The sequence below is a fragment of the Amphiura filiformis genome, unplaced genomic scaffold (assembly GCF_039555335.1).
Source record: "Amphiura filiformis unplaced genomic scaffold, Afil_fr2py scaffold_82, whole genome shotgun sequence".
NCBI lineage: Eukaryota > Metazoa > Echinodermata > Ophiuroidea > Amphilepidida > Amphiuridae > Amphiura > Amphiura filiformis.
In genome coordinates this window covers 46,563-61,114 of record NW_027305546.1, presented here as the reverse complement: position 1 = coordinate 61,114, position 14,552 = coordinate 46,563, and the positions used below count along the sequence as shown (strand labels likewise).

General features: G+C 41.9%; 1 protein-coding gene across 1 annotated transcript in view; it reads right to left on the bottom strand.

Annotated features, from left to right (window-relative positions):
* Window positions 1-14,273, bottom strand: part of LOC140144802 (uncharacterized) — a 34,583-nt gene extending 20,310 nt beyond the window's left edge. The window contains exon 1 of the mRNA XM_072166603.1: window positions 14,108-14,273. Within this exon, the coding sequence (XP_072022704.1) occupies window positions 14,108-14,224 (117 nt within the window). The 5' untranslated portion in view covers window positions 14,225-14,273. The remainder of the gene's footprint in view (window positions 1-14,107) is intronic.
* Window positions 14,274-14,552: the final 279 nt, after the last annotated feature.

Below are 14,552 nucleotides of genomic sequence, written 5' to 3'. Positions count from 1 at the left end.
GATGTTTGCTCGAGAAGTCTAGCCAAGAATTTGCTCACCATGTAGCTTCACATTCTAGGCTAGAGACCCCCGGTAGAGGCCATTGCAGTCAAAATCTAGTCGGATTCGCTGAAGCATCATACCGTGTAAAGCAATGGAAGTTCAGAAGTAAACACAGTCACAGCTGATGATCACAACAGGTGATTGCATCAAAAATGTTGCTAAAAAAAGTAAAATTACACTTCAGCAACATTTTAGACTGTCCAAAATAGGCAAATCTTGCTCAAAAGATGTGCAGTTGACTCATCCAAATTTCAACATTTTAACAGAACAAATCACCTCCGGTGCAAAAAATCGCACCGGTCCGACCGAAAAACACATGAACAATAGCAACGATGAGACTAAGATCTAGAAACACCACTGAAATGCTGTTTTGTTAGCTGAATCTTTTTGATGAAAGTCAATCTTTGACAAGATGTAACTTTGCTACAGAAAGTGCTATGACAAAAAGGTTTTCAGTTTTGGCTTTCTTTACTCAAGGGCTTTCTTCTTCCGGTAAAGTGCTGCTTCATCTGGATGAAGATAATTTGCACTGCGGAAGCACATATGCATGTGTGTGGAACAAGTTTGTGACGCAACCTTATCTTGGTGCAAATATATACAGGTGCAAGTAAAACAGTCCTGGTCCTCTGGTGCAGGGTAGGTGGTTGGCCCCAGCAACGCAGTCTTGAATGCGTTGAGGGAAGCTAGGTGAGCAGAATCAAATGCCAGGTTGTTCCAATCTCTGCTTGTCCGGGGGAAGAAGGATGAGGCATTAAGGGAGGTTGATTTTCAACTTTTTTTAGATATTTGATTTGAAACAAATGGAGATATCTGTGACTTGCCATAACAATAACTACCATGCAAAGAAAAAAATTCTACCATCAAGCACTTTTTGAGGAAATCCATTTTAATTTTCAAAAATAAGCCTGTCGAATTCGGCAGCTTTGCACAACATTTACTATGGGAAGTTTGTATGTGATATTAAGTTCCTACATTTTTGCAACTTTTTTTGGTATCAATATTTTACATGTGAATACTGTTTCATTACATTGATGTGAAAAATAACCATTATGTATCAGATGCCACAAAATCATTTTCAAATTTAACCCCATAACCCCTGGGAGAGCTGTATTTTTGTACTCTTCAACCCTAAAATATACCGCTTTCTTGCTCATTATGTTTAACTTAAAATTTTTTCCAACGTTATCCATACAAGCTATAATTATGTCATTCTAACATCAACAATAACATAATATATAGTTCTCAATTTCAATGACCCCACTTCACCTTCACCACTTGAAGCACCTGGTCAGGAATGTTTTCTGTCAGAGCTGGTTCACAGATCCCAGTATTAATTGGTGTGATCTTCTTTAAGTGCTTCTTTGCTGGCTCTTGTGATAGGCAAGACTTTCTTGGGTGCAGTTTCTTCTAAATCATCAGACTTCACCATGATGGAGTACAGTACATTCTCAGGAAGCAATGCAAATGCATTGTACTTGATGTTCTAGCTGAAAGCGATAGATTGGATCTCTTCAGAATGCAGTTTGATCCTCTGGATCATGTTAAAAATGTACAGCTGCTGGTTATGGAACTTGCTGTCCCTTTTGATCTCAAACCAACTTACTGCATACACTTCAACAATGAACTTGATAGCATGGTGAAGCCTTTCTTGTATTTCTGCAGTATAAGCACCTCTGGTCCACAGACACATCAGTCTTATTACCAATGTCAACCATTGCATGATTCATTGGTCCTATCTTCTAGGCTGCAAATCTTGGGCTGACCTAGATCCCATGAACATACTCTAACAGAAGCCTCTGGTCAGTGTGACTACTGAGATCATCCAGTGAATCTTCATCAAATTCCATCTGATCAAGGGGGGCCTTCACCTTTGTGAAATTCACCTGTGGCAGATCCTGATGTTCAGTTTCACACAATTTTCCCAGGGGGTCAGTGAAAGCGGATGGACTTTTAGTACTGCCATCAAGGTGCTTAAAATACTGCTCTGAAAGGAAGCTCATTCTGATGAAGTGAACAGCCAATGGTGTGTAGTTTCATCTTAATTTCATTTTCTAAAACTGTCACGAGACCTCCCACTGCACCAGTCAGCTTTCAGGGTATGAACACTGTTGAACTCCTTCAAGACACTGGAAACTTCTTTATCAAGGAAGATTGGTTTGGTTCATCCAATCTATATAGGCCTAGTATAACATGGTAATTGCCCTGTAATAGTGGATGTAAAGGTATTTTTTTTACTCCAACAGAGTAGGCCTATGAGATCTTCACATGATTGTGGGAAAAATTACATGAAAATTACCATGTTCTACTAAATTACATAGGTTGGTTGTTTCATTATCCTATTTTTCATAAACACAAACTATACCCTCAACATCTTCACATCCTGCTTCTATTACTGACGGCTTTTCATTTGACCTTGTACCGTTCCTAAAATTGACATAGGCCTAAATAGCAATTTAAGACAATTGATGGTGACATCATATAATCATTAGATTTTGGAACTTATACTGATGATATTGTGCCATCAATAGAGAAAAGAAACCTTTGCCTTCAATGTAAAAATAGACTGATACCAAATAATGAGCTGGGCTGTGTTTATAATTCCTAAATACAAGTACTTATAAATCAGCCCATAATCTCCCATAGTATAACACTATGCAAGGTTGCCGAATTCGACAGGTTTATTTTCCAAAATATATTTGGATTTCCTCAAAAATTACAGTAATTTCCACAAAAATGACTTGTTGCAATGGTGTTTCTACATGGATTCACAGATATCTCCACTTGTTTCAGACCCCAGTTCCAAAATCAACCTCCCTTAATGAGGCATATACCTGTGTGCTGCAGTGCAGCAAGGTGAATCTGGATGCGTGCCCTCTGGTCTTGGATGATGACTCGGTTAGGTGATCACGCCAGTTGATGTCAACAAGGTTGTAGCGGATCCAATACATACAATGTAGGATAGGATAGGATAGGATAGGAAGCTTTTTATTTCACCACGGAAGCCCAAATCAACAAAGTTGTTCTTCATTGGGGCCGTGGACATAACATAACATTCAAAATGTATTAATAAACAAAGTACAAATAAAATTATTAACATCATCATATAATTAAGATTTAAACAACAGTTAAAAATATGCACTTTTAGCATCATTTTTGAAAAAGCACCCAGCTTCTTGTTGCCATCAGGATCACTGTCAATGATGTCTGACAAGTACTGATTGTAAGTCTGGCGACAGGCCCGGGAGACAGGCCTGTTGAGTTTGTTTCTTGATGTTATGATACCGACGCCAGTCTCTTGCCTTGTTGGTATGCCTGGCCTTCTTAAAAGCCCTGGATTTCTTACGACACATGCGCTTGGTGGTTGTGTCAAACCAGCATTGGCTGTATCTTGATGAGCAGGTCTTGGATGGTTTATGATTGTCAACTAAACTACCCAAGGCTTCCTGAATTGATACAGCAACGCCAGTTGATTCATAGTTGTGTGCCCTTAAGGTGCACTGAGCCTGGTTGGGCTCTCTCTCTCTGTCTCTACACTCGTGGAAGCTACATGTGCCTGGTTGTGATTATCACATTAGATTAATCCCTAATCCTTTTATTGGCGTGGTGACAGCTTGGATTCGAAACCAGTCATCTCTGAAGTCTCTCAGCTGACCTTCCTGACGAAATTGGTGGTCATCTTGAACCCTAAATGTGTGATCTTTCACAAGACTGTGAGCGACCAGTAAGCTTAAAACAGTAAGCTTAAGCCTGCAAGGCTGCATATTAGCTTTTATTCTGGTTCACATACACGAGTGTAAAACAATCAGCAATGGCCACAACACATCGTGCGCCAAGCAATGGCCTCTAACAAAAAAACGAAACAATAAACTCATTTGAAAGCTGGAAACATAACCTCCAGTATACACTGTCATTAGACCCAAGCTTTTCTCCCTACTTGGTTGAAGGAGCGGTATGGGAAAAAAGTCAAAAACTTCCCCTCTTCGAGGTCTCACTAACGACGGTGAGGACATACAGGAAGCCCAAAGGAAAACAGCAGTCCAGAAAAATGCTGCATTGAGCTTATGCTTGGACAAATAGCCAACTATTGTCCAATTATCTCACGAAATACAATACTCAAAAACTGCACCAGCCTGAAAACGATATGGCAAGCCATCCGTCTCCATTTTGGCTTCCAATCAACAGGTGGCCACTTCCTAGAGTTCAACAATATTACCCTTGGCCCTGATGAACGGCCAGAGGACTTGTACCAGCGTCTAGTAGCATTCACCGAAGACAACCTCATGCGTGAAGGAGGCGGCATCAGTCACCATGACCAAGTCATCGATGAAGATGAGGAGATTACGCCTACACTCGAAAACTTTGTAGTGTTAGCGTGGTTGCGTCTTATAAACCCTGATCTGCCCCGATTAGTAAAGCAGCGATGCACGGTACAGAGCTAAGATCCCGCACCTTGGCTTCTATCAAAGCCGAAATTTCTTAAGCTCTGGATTCGCTCCTGGATGAGCTGAGCTCAAACGATGCTGCTCGCAGCATGCGCACTAGTAGTCAGCGTAGACCGATGCCTAAATTGAAAGCTAAGAAATCATTTGGTAAATCCTGCCCTCTGTGTGAGCAAGCTGGTCGGCATGACCATGCGCATTTCTTAAGCGAGTGCTCGTACCTCCCTGAAAAGGACAGAAAATACCTGGCCCGCGCTCGTCAGCTTAACACTGATATTCAAAAGTATCTCATTTTGGAAAATGGATCTCATATTTGTAATCGTCTCAAATTGAATAGATTTGAGAAGCAATTTGAGATCCAATATGAGATCCAATTTGAGTGGCAAATTGAGATATAATCCACCCAATTAGGGTTTATTGGGTGCTAAGTTGCTAACTATTATAGTAGATGAAGTATGGTACTGTATGGAACCATAGATGGAACCAGTGTTTAGACTTCTCATGGTCAAGTATGGGTTTAATTGCTGTTCATGGTCTTTTGTGTATACACAAGGTGACCATATGGTAAAGTTGAACTAAAAATGTTTTTCTTGTTCCTTTCCAAAGCAAAAAAAAAATCAAGAGAATGTTTTTCAAATTATTTAAAACATCAGAATATCTCACAAACTTAAAATCTGAATACAATGTACTCATAAAATCACTTGGAAAATTGCAAACTCAATCAGTAACAAGGACTTATAAATTCCAGGAGGATAGTTGGTTTCAGGTTGTTTGCTACAAAAAATTAAAAGAACAATTAACAGCTATAAGTAATGTGGAAATAATTTGTGCAGTGAAAACTGAAGTAAAACCCTTATATTTAAAGTGGGATGCATACATTTGAAGTATGTATCAATAATAAGATGTTTCATAGTAAATTGACCTTGTCTTCTTGGCAGAGAAACCTGACCTGCAAGCACAAAATTCCCAATACTATTTCAGCTATTAAATTGGAGTAATTAGGCCTTGCTCTGTCAAAAATACAATTTTGATGATCCCCAACCTCTTTGACCATGAAATGACAAACATTTGGTAGCACCAATGTATAAAGCACCAATTGGGTGATTATGGATCTCATATTGGTACTCAAATTCATTCTCAAATTGGGTCTCAATTCTATCCAATTTGAGATGATTTTCAAAATGAGATCCATTTTCCAAAATGAGATAGTTCTGCACAACAGTGTAACATCCTTGATGATTGTGACAGCGACTCAGATTTAGCATGCGCCTTATTTGATCAATCTAACCTTAGTGCGCAGCCCAATGTTCAGACAGCGCTGCGAATTCATGTTGATCAGTCTCCTTATGTAGATGCATTCCACAAGCACCATGCGGTCCGCATCACCATTGACAGTGGATCCACTGGTAATCTCATTCGCGAAAACACTGTCCAACGATTAGGATGCCCCATTCATCAGAGTTCGCAGTCTGCCCGTCAAGCTGGGGTAGTTGGGGAAACAACCCTCACCTTTACTCGTGACAGACACTCCTTTGTCTTTAAAGGTCTAGTTGTTAGAGACCTTGACGAAGAAATCCTTGCAGGTATTCCCTTCATGAAATGCAATGATGTCGCAATTAAGCCCTGCTAAGAACCAAATCATCTTGACAGATGGTACAATTATCACTTATGGCGCCAACAAGAGCCCCAAATCCCAGCACACTGTTCGTCGTGCCCATATACTTCGTGGACCTTCTCAAAACACTACCATATGGCCAGGCTCATACGTTGAGGTAAATCTCCCTGCAGACATCGTTGAATCAGATGCTACTTTTGCCATTGAGCCCCGTGTTGATCAATACCCCGCTCGGTAGGTTCCTACCGCCCAAACAAGCCTGGCCCAAGCCTGATGTAATTACAAGTATTGCAGGCAGGGTTCGCATTCCCAACAATACTGGTGTGCCACTTGTCATCAGAAAGCATGAACATCTTGGCCAGATACACACTGTTTTTTCACCATCACTAACTTCTAAGCCATCACACACTGCTGCAGCAGCATCAGTCAGTGTCCCAAAGCCCAGTTCACCGGTTAACTACTCAGCTGCTGTTGCCCTTGACCCAGATGGTATACTTGGCACTTGTGAGCAATCCAACTTCCGCAGTCTTCTCGATGAGTACGATGAGGTTTTTGACCCTAGTTTCCCAGGTTACAATGGTGCTGTCGGCCCTTTCAAATCTGTGGTTAATATGGGCCCGGTCCAACCCCCCCCCCCCCAACGCAAAGGTCGTCTCCCATTGTATGCACAGGATAAACTCCAAGAGTTGCAATCAAAGTTTGATCAGCTTGAAAAAGCAGGCGTCTTTGCTAGACCTGAAGATGTCGGTGTGTGTGTCGAATACCTTAACCCGTCCTTTCTTGTCAAGAAGCCTCATGGAGGCTTTCGTCTGGTTACTGCATTTGCTGATGTCGGTAGATATAGCAAGCCACAACCCTCTCTAATGCCCAATGTGGACTCAACATTGCGTTCAATTGCCAAATGGAAGTATTTGATTGCCACTGACTTGACTAGTGCTTTCTACCAAATCCCTTTATCCCATGAGTCCATGAAATACTGTGGTGTTGCAACTCCCTTTCGTGGGTGCGTGTGTATACACGGTGTGCCATGGGTATGCCAGGTTCTGAAACAGCCCTTGAGGAACTGATGTGTCGTGTCCTTGGTGACCTCTTAGAGAAAGGTGTCGTAGCAAAACTCGCTGATGACTTGTACTGTGGTGGTAATACTGTGGATGAACTTGTTGAGAGTTGGCGTCAAGTTTTGCAAGCTTTGTCTAAGTCTGGGTTACGCTCTTTCTGCTTCCAAAACAGTCATTTGCCCCCAAAAGACAGTAATTCTGGGTTGGATTTGGTCAAATGGAACCCTTTGTGCTAGCCCCCATAGCATCGCCACACTTTCCAGCTGCTCGCCTCCAAGCAAAGTTGGTGGCATGCGGTCCTTCATCGGTGCATACAAGGTTCTGGCCCGTGTCATTCAGAATTGTGCCAGTCTGGTAGCCCCATTAGATGATGCTATTGCAGGGCACCAATCAACTGAAGAGCTTACATGGTCTGATAGTCTGCATACTGCTTTTCACAAGGCTCAAGCAGCACTGTCTTCCGCTAGGGCAGTCACACTTCCCCATCCCAATGATCAGCTTTGGATCATTACTGATGGATCCGTGAAGAAACATAGCATTGGGTCGACATTGTATATTTCCGCAATGACAAACTCTTCCTCGCCGGGTTCTTCAGTGCTAAATTGCGTGATCGACAGCCAACATGGTTACCCTCACGAAATTGAGGCGCTGTCTATTTCTGCCTCCACCAAGCACTTCAGTCCATATGTTATTCAGTCCAAACACAAGACATGTATCCTCACTGACAGCAAACCTTGTGTTCAGGCATATGAAAAGCTCTGCCGGGTGAGTTTTCAGCCAGTCCTCGGCGTGTCCACATTCCTCTCCACTGTCAGTCGTTTCCAAGCATCTGTTCGTCATCTTGCAGGATCAGCTAACACCCCCTCAGACTTTGCTAGTCGTAATGCCCCTGACTGCACTGAGCCCACTTGTCAAATATGCTCCTTTATCAAACGTGAAGAGGAAGCAACCGTCCTTCGTGTTTCCGCACATGACATTCTGTCCGGGAAAGCTAAGCTCCCCTTTGCCAGCAAAGCAGCCTGGCATGCTATTCAGCAGGAATGCCCGGATCTGCGACGAACACATGCTCATCTAGTTCAGGGCACTCGCCCTTCAAAGAAAGCTACTTCTGTCAAAGATGTGAAGCGCTATTTGCAGGTTGCATCTATCGCTAGAGATGGCCTACTTGTTGTTCGTCGTGATTAACCATTGTCCCCAACTCGCGATTGTATCGTTGTTCCCAGACAGGTCTTAAATGGTCTTCTCACTGCCCTGCACATCCAACTTGACCATCCCTCCAAACATCAGCTCAGTTTGGTGACCCAGCGTTACTTTTATGCTCTTGATATGGACAAGGCTATTGATCAAGTGACATCAACTTGTTACCAGTGTGCTTCTCTGTTCCAATGCCCCTAAGACATTGATCGAGCAGTCCTCAAGTGACCCTCCCGATGCAGTTGGCATTTCTTTTGCAGCTGATATCCTGAAGCGTAGCCGCCAGCTAGTCCTTGTGCTGCGCGAAACCTCAACGTCCTACACAGCTTCTTGCATTGTCGAGAATGAACAACATGGCACGTTGCGTGATGCCCTGATTCAATTGTGCATTGAACTTCGTCCACTTGATGGCCCCCTGCAGTCATTCGTACTGACCCAGCACCAGGGTTTGTTCGACTCGCCAATGACAAACTTCTCACACGTTACCATCTATCGGTTGAGATCGGTCGTATTAAAAATAATAACAAGAATCCTGTTGCTGAGAAAGCCATTCGTGAGCTTGAAGATGAGTTGCTCAGACAAGATTCTACAGGTGGTCCGGCTACAGCATTATCACTTGCCATTGCTACTGCAGCCCTTAATACTCGCATCAGATCCCGAGGTCTTTCAGCCCGTGAGATGTGGTTTCAGCGAGACCAGTTTACCAATGAGCAGGTTCCTTTCACTGATTGTCAAATGATTCAGGCCCAGCATGCCTTGCGAAAAGCCAACCACCCACACAGTGCTCATTCAAAGGCCCCATTAGCCTCTGCCTCCCCAGCAGCAGAGTTGGAGGTTGGTGATCTTGTCTACCTCTACTCAGATCGCAAGAAATCTCATGCTAGAGACCGCTACTTAGTCACTACTATCGAAGGCCCATGGTGCAACATCCGCAAATTTGTGGGTTCTCAGCTTCGGAATACTTCTTATCGTATCAAGAAATCTGAGTGCTTTAAGGTCCAGTATTATCCTGACCTGGATTCTCGTCCCTTTCCCAAGTCGTCTCCACCCACCGAGGATTCGAGTTTGTTGAAGTGGTCCCTGAATGTACTCCTCCAGAGCCTCCTTTCATACCTGGCGAGTTGTCCACACCTGCTACTTGTGACCCCCTGCCCAGGAATGCTAATCATTCGCACCCCAGTTCTGAGTCAGATCCTCGCGATCCCTTGCGCGATAGCGGTCATAGCTCCAGCAATACCTCCGGTTTGGTTGCACAGTCTAATCCATGTACCGGTAACAGCAGTGAGGTTAGTGAAAGTATCCCCCAAGCTAGTATGGTTGGCCCTGAGATCATGCCACCATTGCTCACACAAAGGCGTTCCGCTCGCCCTCACAAACTTCCTGAGCACCTGAAAGACTATGTGTTAAACTAAATGGACAGGTCACTGTGTACTATGACATTAATCCATCATCGGTGTCCTCCTATATGGTCACTTCATTGAACTTTGAACTGATTTACGTATGTCATTTGGAATTCTAAAAGAAAACTCTGGAACTGACGTTTACTTCTTTGAACTTTGAACCATTTTACATTCATGTTAAATGTCAGTTTGTCATTGCAGACAAAAAGACTCTTGAACTGTTGATGTTATTGACTGTTGGCACATTGCCTATTTTGAGTGTTCTAACCAGCAGTGTCTTCATTCACATAAGCTGTTAGATTGGTTTCTGCAAGTCAGTTGTTAGTAGTAGTTGTTTAGTAGTGTTATCCTCACTTCCTTGTGAGGAAAGTGATTTTTTTTAAAAAAAAAAAAAAAAAAAAAAAAGAGAGAAAGAGGTAGTTACGCCAGTTGATTCATAGTTGTGTGCCCTTAAGGTGCACTGAGCCTGGATGGGCTCTCTCTCTCTGTCTCTACACTCGTGGAAGCTACATGTGCCTGGTTGTGATTATCACATTAGATTAATCCCTAATCCTTTTATTGGCGCAAGGGTCTCAACTGGAGTTGATGTGGTGTATTTTAAGACCATGCCTTGGCGTCTGTGCGAATACTATCCAAGTCAGCTTGTTTCCAGAGCAAGATCTTACGTTGTGGAGGCTTCTTCCCGTAGGCACATGCACTCATTTCCAAGAATACAACATCATGGTCACTCAGACCTGGCATGCCAACACATTGCTTCACTAAAGATGGTCGGTTTGTTGCGATCAAGTCCAAGGTATTATCTCCCCTAGTGGGGAAATTGACAATCTGCAATCAATATCCGGTAAGTTCATATCGCCGCCGATCCAGACAGGTGCGCTTGGGTTGGAGGTACACAAGTTTTTGATGGCCCGATTCAAATTGTCCAAGTACTTCTGATCATTATTAGTAGGGCGGTAGGCTGCACCAAGGATGATGTCATTGTTTCCATTCCTTACTTTGGCTGCAACAAAGTCTGCATCAACGTCAACTGATATCTGATGACTAATAAGGCTGTTGGTAATGCCCATAAGGCTCCTCCATAACGATCCTTCCTGTCCTTTCTGTACACCGTACACTATAACCAGGCGGAAAATTTTCACCTTGCTCCACACACGGTTTCAGCCATGTTTCACAGCCCATGATGATGTCAGGCCTGGTAAATTCCAACAGGCTCCAAAACACTTCCCTCTTGGCGAATATGCTCTGGAAGTTGATCACCCGGGTACGTTTTCACTAAACTACTGGGTGTACGTTGTTGTTTTGATGGAGAAGATGAGGCGAGTGGTGATCATGGAGGGCACGAGCTAGTTGAACTCTAGTCCTACTTGAGGTAATGGATGTATCACTACCCAGGATAATTTGATATAAAATAATGCAGTTTGATGGCAAATTTGAATTCACCTGGCATACCTACTACAGTATATGCATATTTAAAAACTTATTGCAACTTTATACAATCACATGTCCTTTGAATTTGCATTTCATTAATTTGGCTGCCTACAATTCCCAATTTGTACGTGTTTATGGTGACACATTTCATGATTTGTATTCCGGGTTTAAGTTGGACACACACGTCATGCACTAGTCCTAGACCTTAAGCATCATATTCCGAGGAGCGGAAAGACACCAAGTTGGTGTCTTATGACTTTGGACATTCTTTTGTGGCGAGTGACACATGTGGTCTTTCAATTCACGCCGAGTGTCCTTGACAGGCATGACTATTATGCTTCAGTGGTCATGAAAGAATTCAAAAGATAACCTCTGCCCCAATAATCCCGAGCTATTGTCTGAAACTGCTCCTCGGAAGATGTATCATAAGAACTCAGTCTTCAAATGATAGTCATATAACGACCAATAGATAAATGACTGACTATCATTGAAGACTTGAGTTCCGCAGTCTAATCATGCACGTATATATGGCAAGCTATTGGGGTCATTAACATGCAGGTAGCTAGCGCAGCTTATTAAAGCTATGTGCAGCCATTTGACCAATCAAAATTGTCAATTTAATCACATGGATGGGTTTTTAGCTGCGCGTGGTATAGTGCTAGCTATCCTCGTTCACGATTATTATCTTATAATTAATTTACGGAATTATATAACGAGCGGGTAAGGATGTCAAATCACAGCATGTGCCAAGAGAACATGTTGCTAATGTCTGGCTAAAAAGGTCAAACAACAACAACTATCAATGCAAAGCACTGATTAAAGACATTACAGGGATAGCGAAGGTCACATGCCACTGTATATTGACAGAGTAAATAGAATCCTCCTTCTGACGTTCTGTTCAGATATTGCTTAGCAGCTATATATATACCCTTTTATTGCTTATATTCTTTAGAAATTTTCACTTGAGAAACTTGAGATAGCACTGTAAGTGCTAACTACTACTACTGATGTACAGCCCTGTGTAAAGATATTGCAGGGAAAGCAAGGTCACATGCCACTGTAGCTGGTGTAAATATGGACTGAGATAATATGAGATATAGAACAATCATCATGCTGTTCAAACTTAGCACCTACCATTTCATTGCTGATATACTAGACAGATATTTTCACTCACAAAAATTAACAACGTAATATTTGTGACAAGAGGATAAATTGCAACATACATATGTATGCCACGCGCAGGTAAAGACCCAACCATGTGATTGAATTTACGATTGTGATTGGTCAAACGGCTGCATGTAGGTTTAAATAAGCTGCGCGTAGCTACCTGCACGTTATGACCCCAATGGCTTGCCGTACACGTAGTCGTATGCCGATTTACACAATGTCATTGTGGATGTAAAACATTTAAAGCCATATTATAACATTTCTTTAAAAATAGATTAAGTATTTATTTTCCATAAAATGTTAGGTTTTACTGCCAGATATATGTCCCCTTTTAATTTTGAGCCGAACAGGTAAGGTAAAGCAAAGAAAATTGGAATTTACCACTAGCGCCAATTACTCCGGCGGTTGTAATACAGTACGATTCTCTGGCGTGTGTGTGTGTGCCCCGCACGCCGTGTACGTAGGGGTGTGCTATGAACAACACATTCCGGCGGTTTATTCAAAATCACGGATTTTGACAAAACTACAGCACCTAAAGTCTTGATTTTTGCAGAGAATCTTTGTTTACTAAAGTACATTACAATTGTGTAAAAACCTGAATTTAAAATTTTTTTGAGGGCGTTCTTCTCAGCAAATGTTTTAATATGGCTTTAAAGGAGTATTTCGTGATCCTAGCATCCTCTTTTTATGACATTTTTCAGTACATATCCACGAAAAAAGCCTATTCCCAAAATTTCAGTTGATTCCGATTTTGCGTTTGTGAGTTATGCATGATTACATGTATGTGTATTACACTGCTCCATAGACAATGCGTTGTAATTTCGTTCTGGTGCACCAGAACGAAATTCAAATTTCACGATATCTTTGCAAAAGCGAATTAATCTGCAAGAAATATTTTGTACATAAACATTATGTAGCCAGAGGTTTCCAGTGATATAAAAATCTCAACTTTTTTGAGAAAAGTGGGGGATGAGGCTGTGGATCACGAAATGCCCCTTTAATACCGGTATTCAATATCAGGGCTGTCAACTTTTTGTAATTGCTTGGCGTGAGACAGAGGCGTACCGGGATTTGCCGACGACTCCAATGACAATGTTCATTTTGACCCATCATGATTTGAGCCATGGCGCTCTAGAGTTTGAAAAAGCCGGGGGGGGGGGCAACAAATTATTCATGACTATGGCAAATGCATGAGATTCAGGGTTCAGTTTTTGCCGGCAAAAACCTGTATTTGCCAGCAAAGTGGCAAAAACTGGCAAAAACCTGTTTTTGCCACTTTTTGCCCAGGTGGTTTTAACCGGCAAAAACTGGCAAAAACTCATATAGTCACTCAAATGTTAAAAAGAAACACAGAAAGCTCATACATAAACAGTACGGTAACACCAAACTTTTAATGAATCATTCAATAATTTTTTTTCTTATCAAGTCCTTAAAACAAAATAATTTTTTTTTACTTAATAATTTATTTTGAGATTAAAAAACCACATTATAAATCACTTTTTTAGTTTTTGCCATTTTTGCAGGCAAAAACTGGCAAAACTGTTTGTGGTTTTTTCCACCTGAGGCAAAAACCTGCGAACCCTGGTGAGATTTTACTCATTTTTCATCTTTTTGCGTGAGATTTACTACTTCTGTGTGATTATACTACCTTGGCGTGAGACCGTGAGAAAGTGCGTCATGTGCGTGAGACTCACGACCAATGCTAGAGTTGACAGCCCGGCCCCTGTTCAAAAAAACACTTCAATATTCGATTTTAAAGCTTACCCTGCCATCATGATCATGCCTGCATGTTCTGCTACATTCAGTGGCTCCAGACATGGCAGACATACCATGGGCCTTTCTTAATCTTAGCTTCGCTAGCGCATCATTTGACGAAGCCATATAATAGCCTCGAAAGAGAACGAAAAAGTGTTTAAAACTTCAAGGCAAGCTTTCATGCGTGTCGATTGTTGATGTTGTTCAGGGATATTCCTCCTTTCTAATAGGAGCACCAAAGCATGGAGCAATTCCTGGAAAGGGCAATCCCTTATTTGCATGTGCCACATTCTTATTTAAATTAGCCATTGTGTTATTGCATAATATTCATATGTTATGGGGAGCACTTTACACCACCAGGTTGGGCAAGTCATGAATAATAATGAATTATTTAGCGTAGTAAGCCAATTAAATAAACTTTTTTATTTCCCAGTCTTGAAAACAAGATATTCCT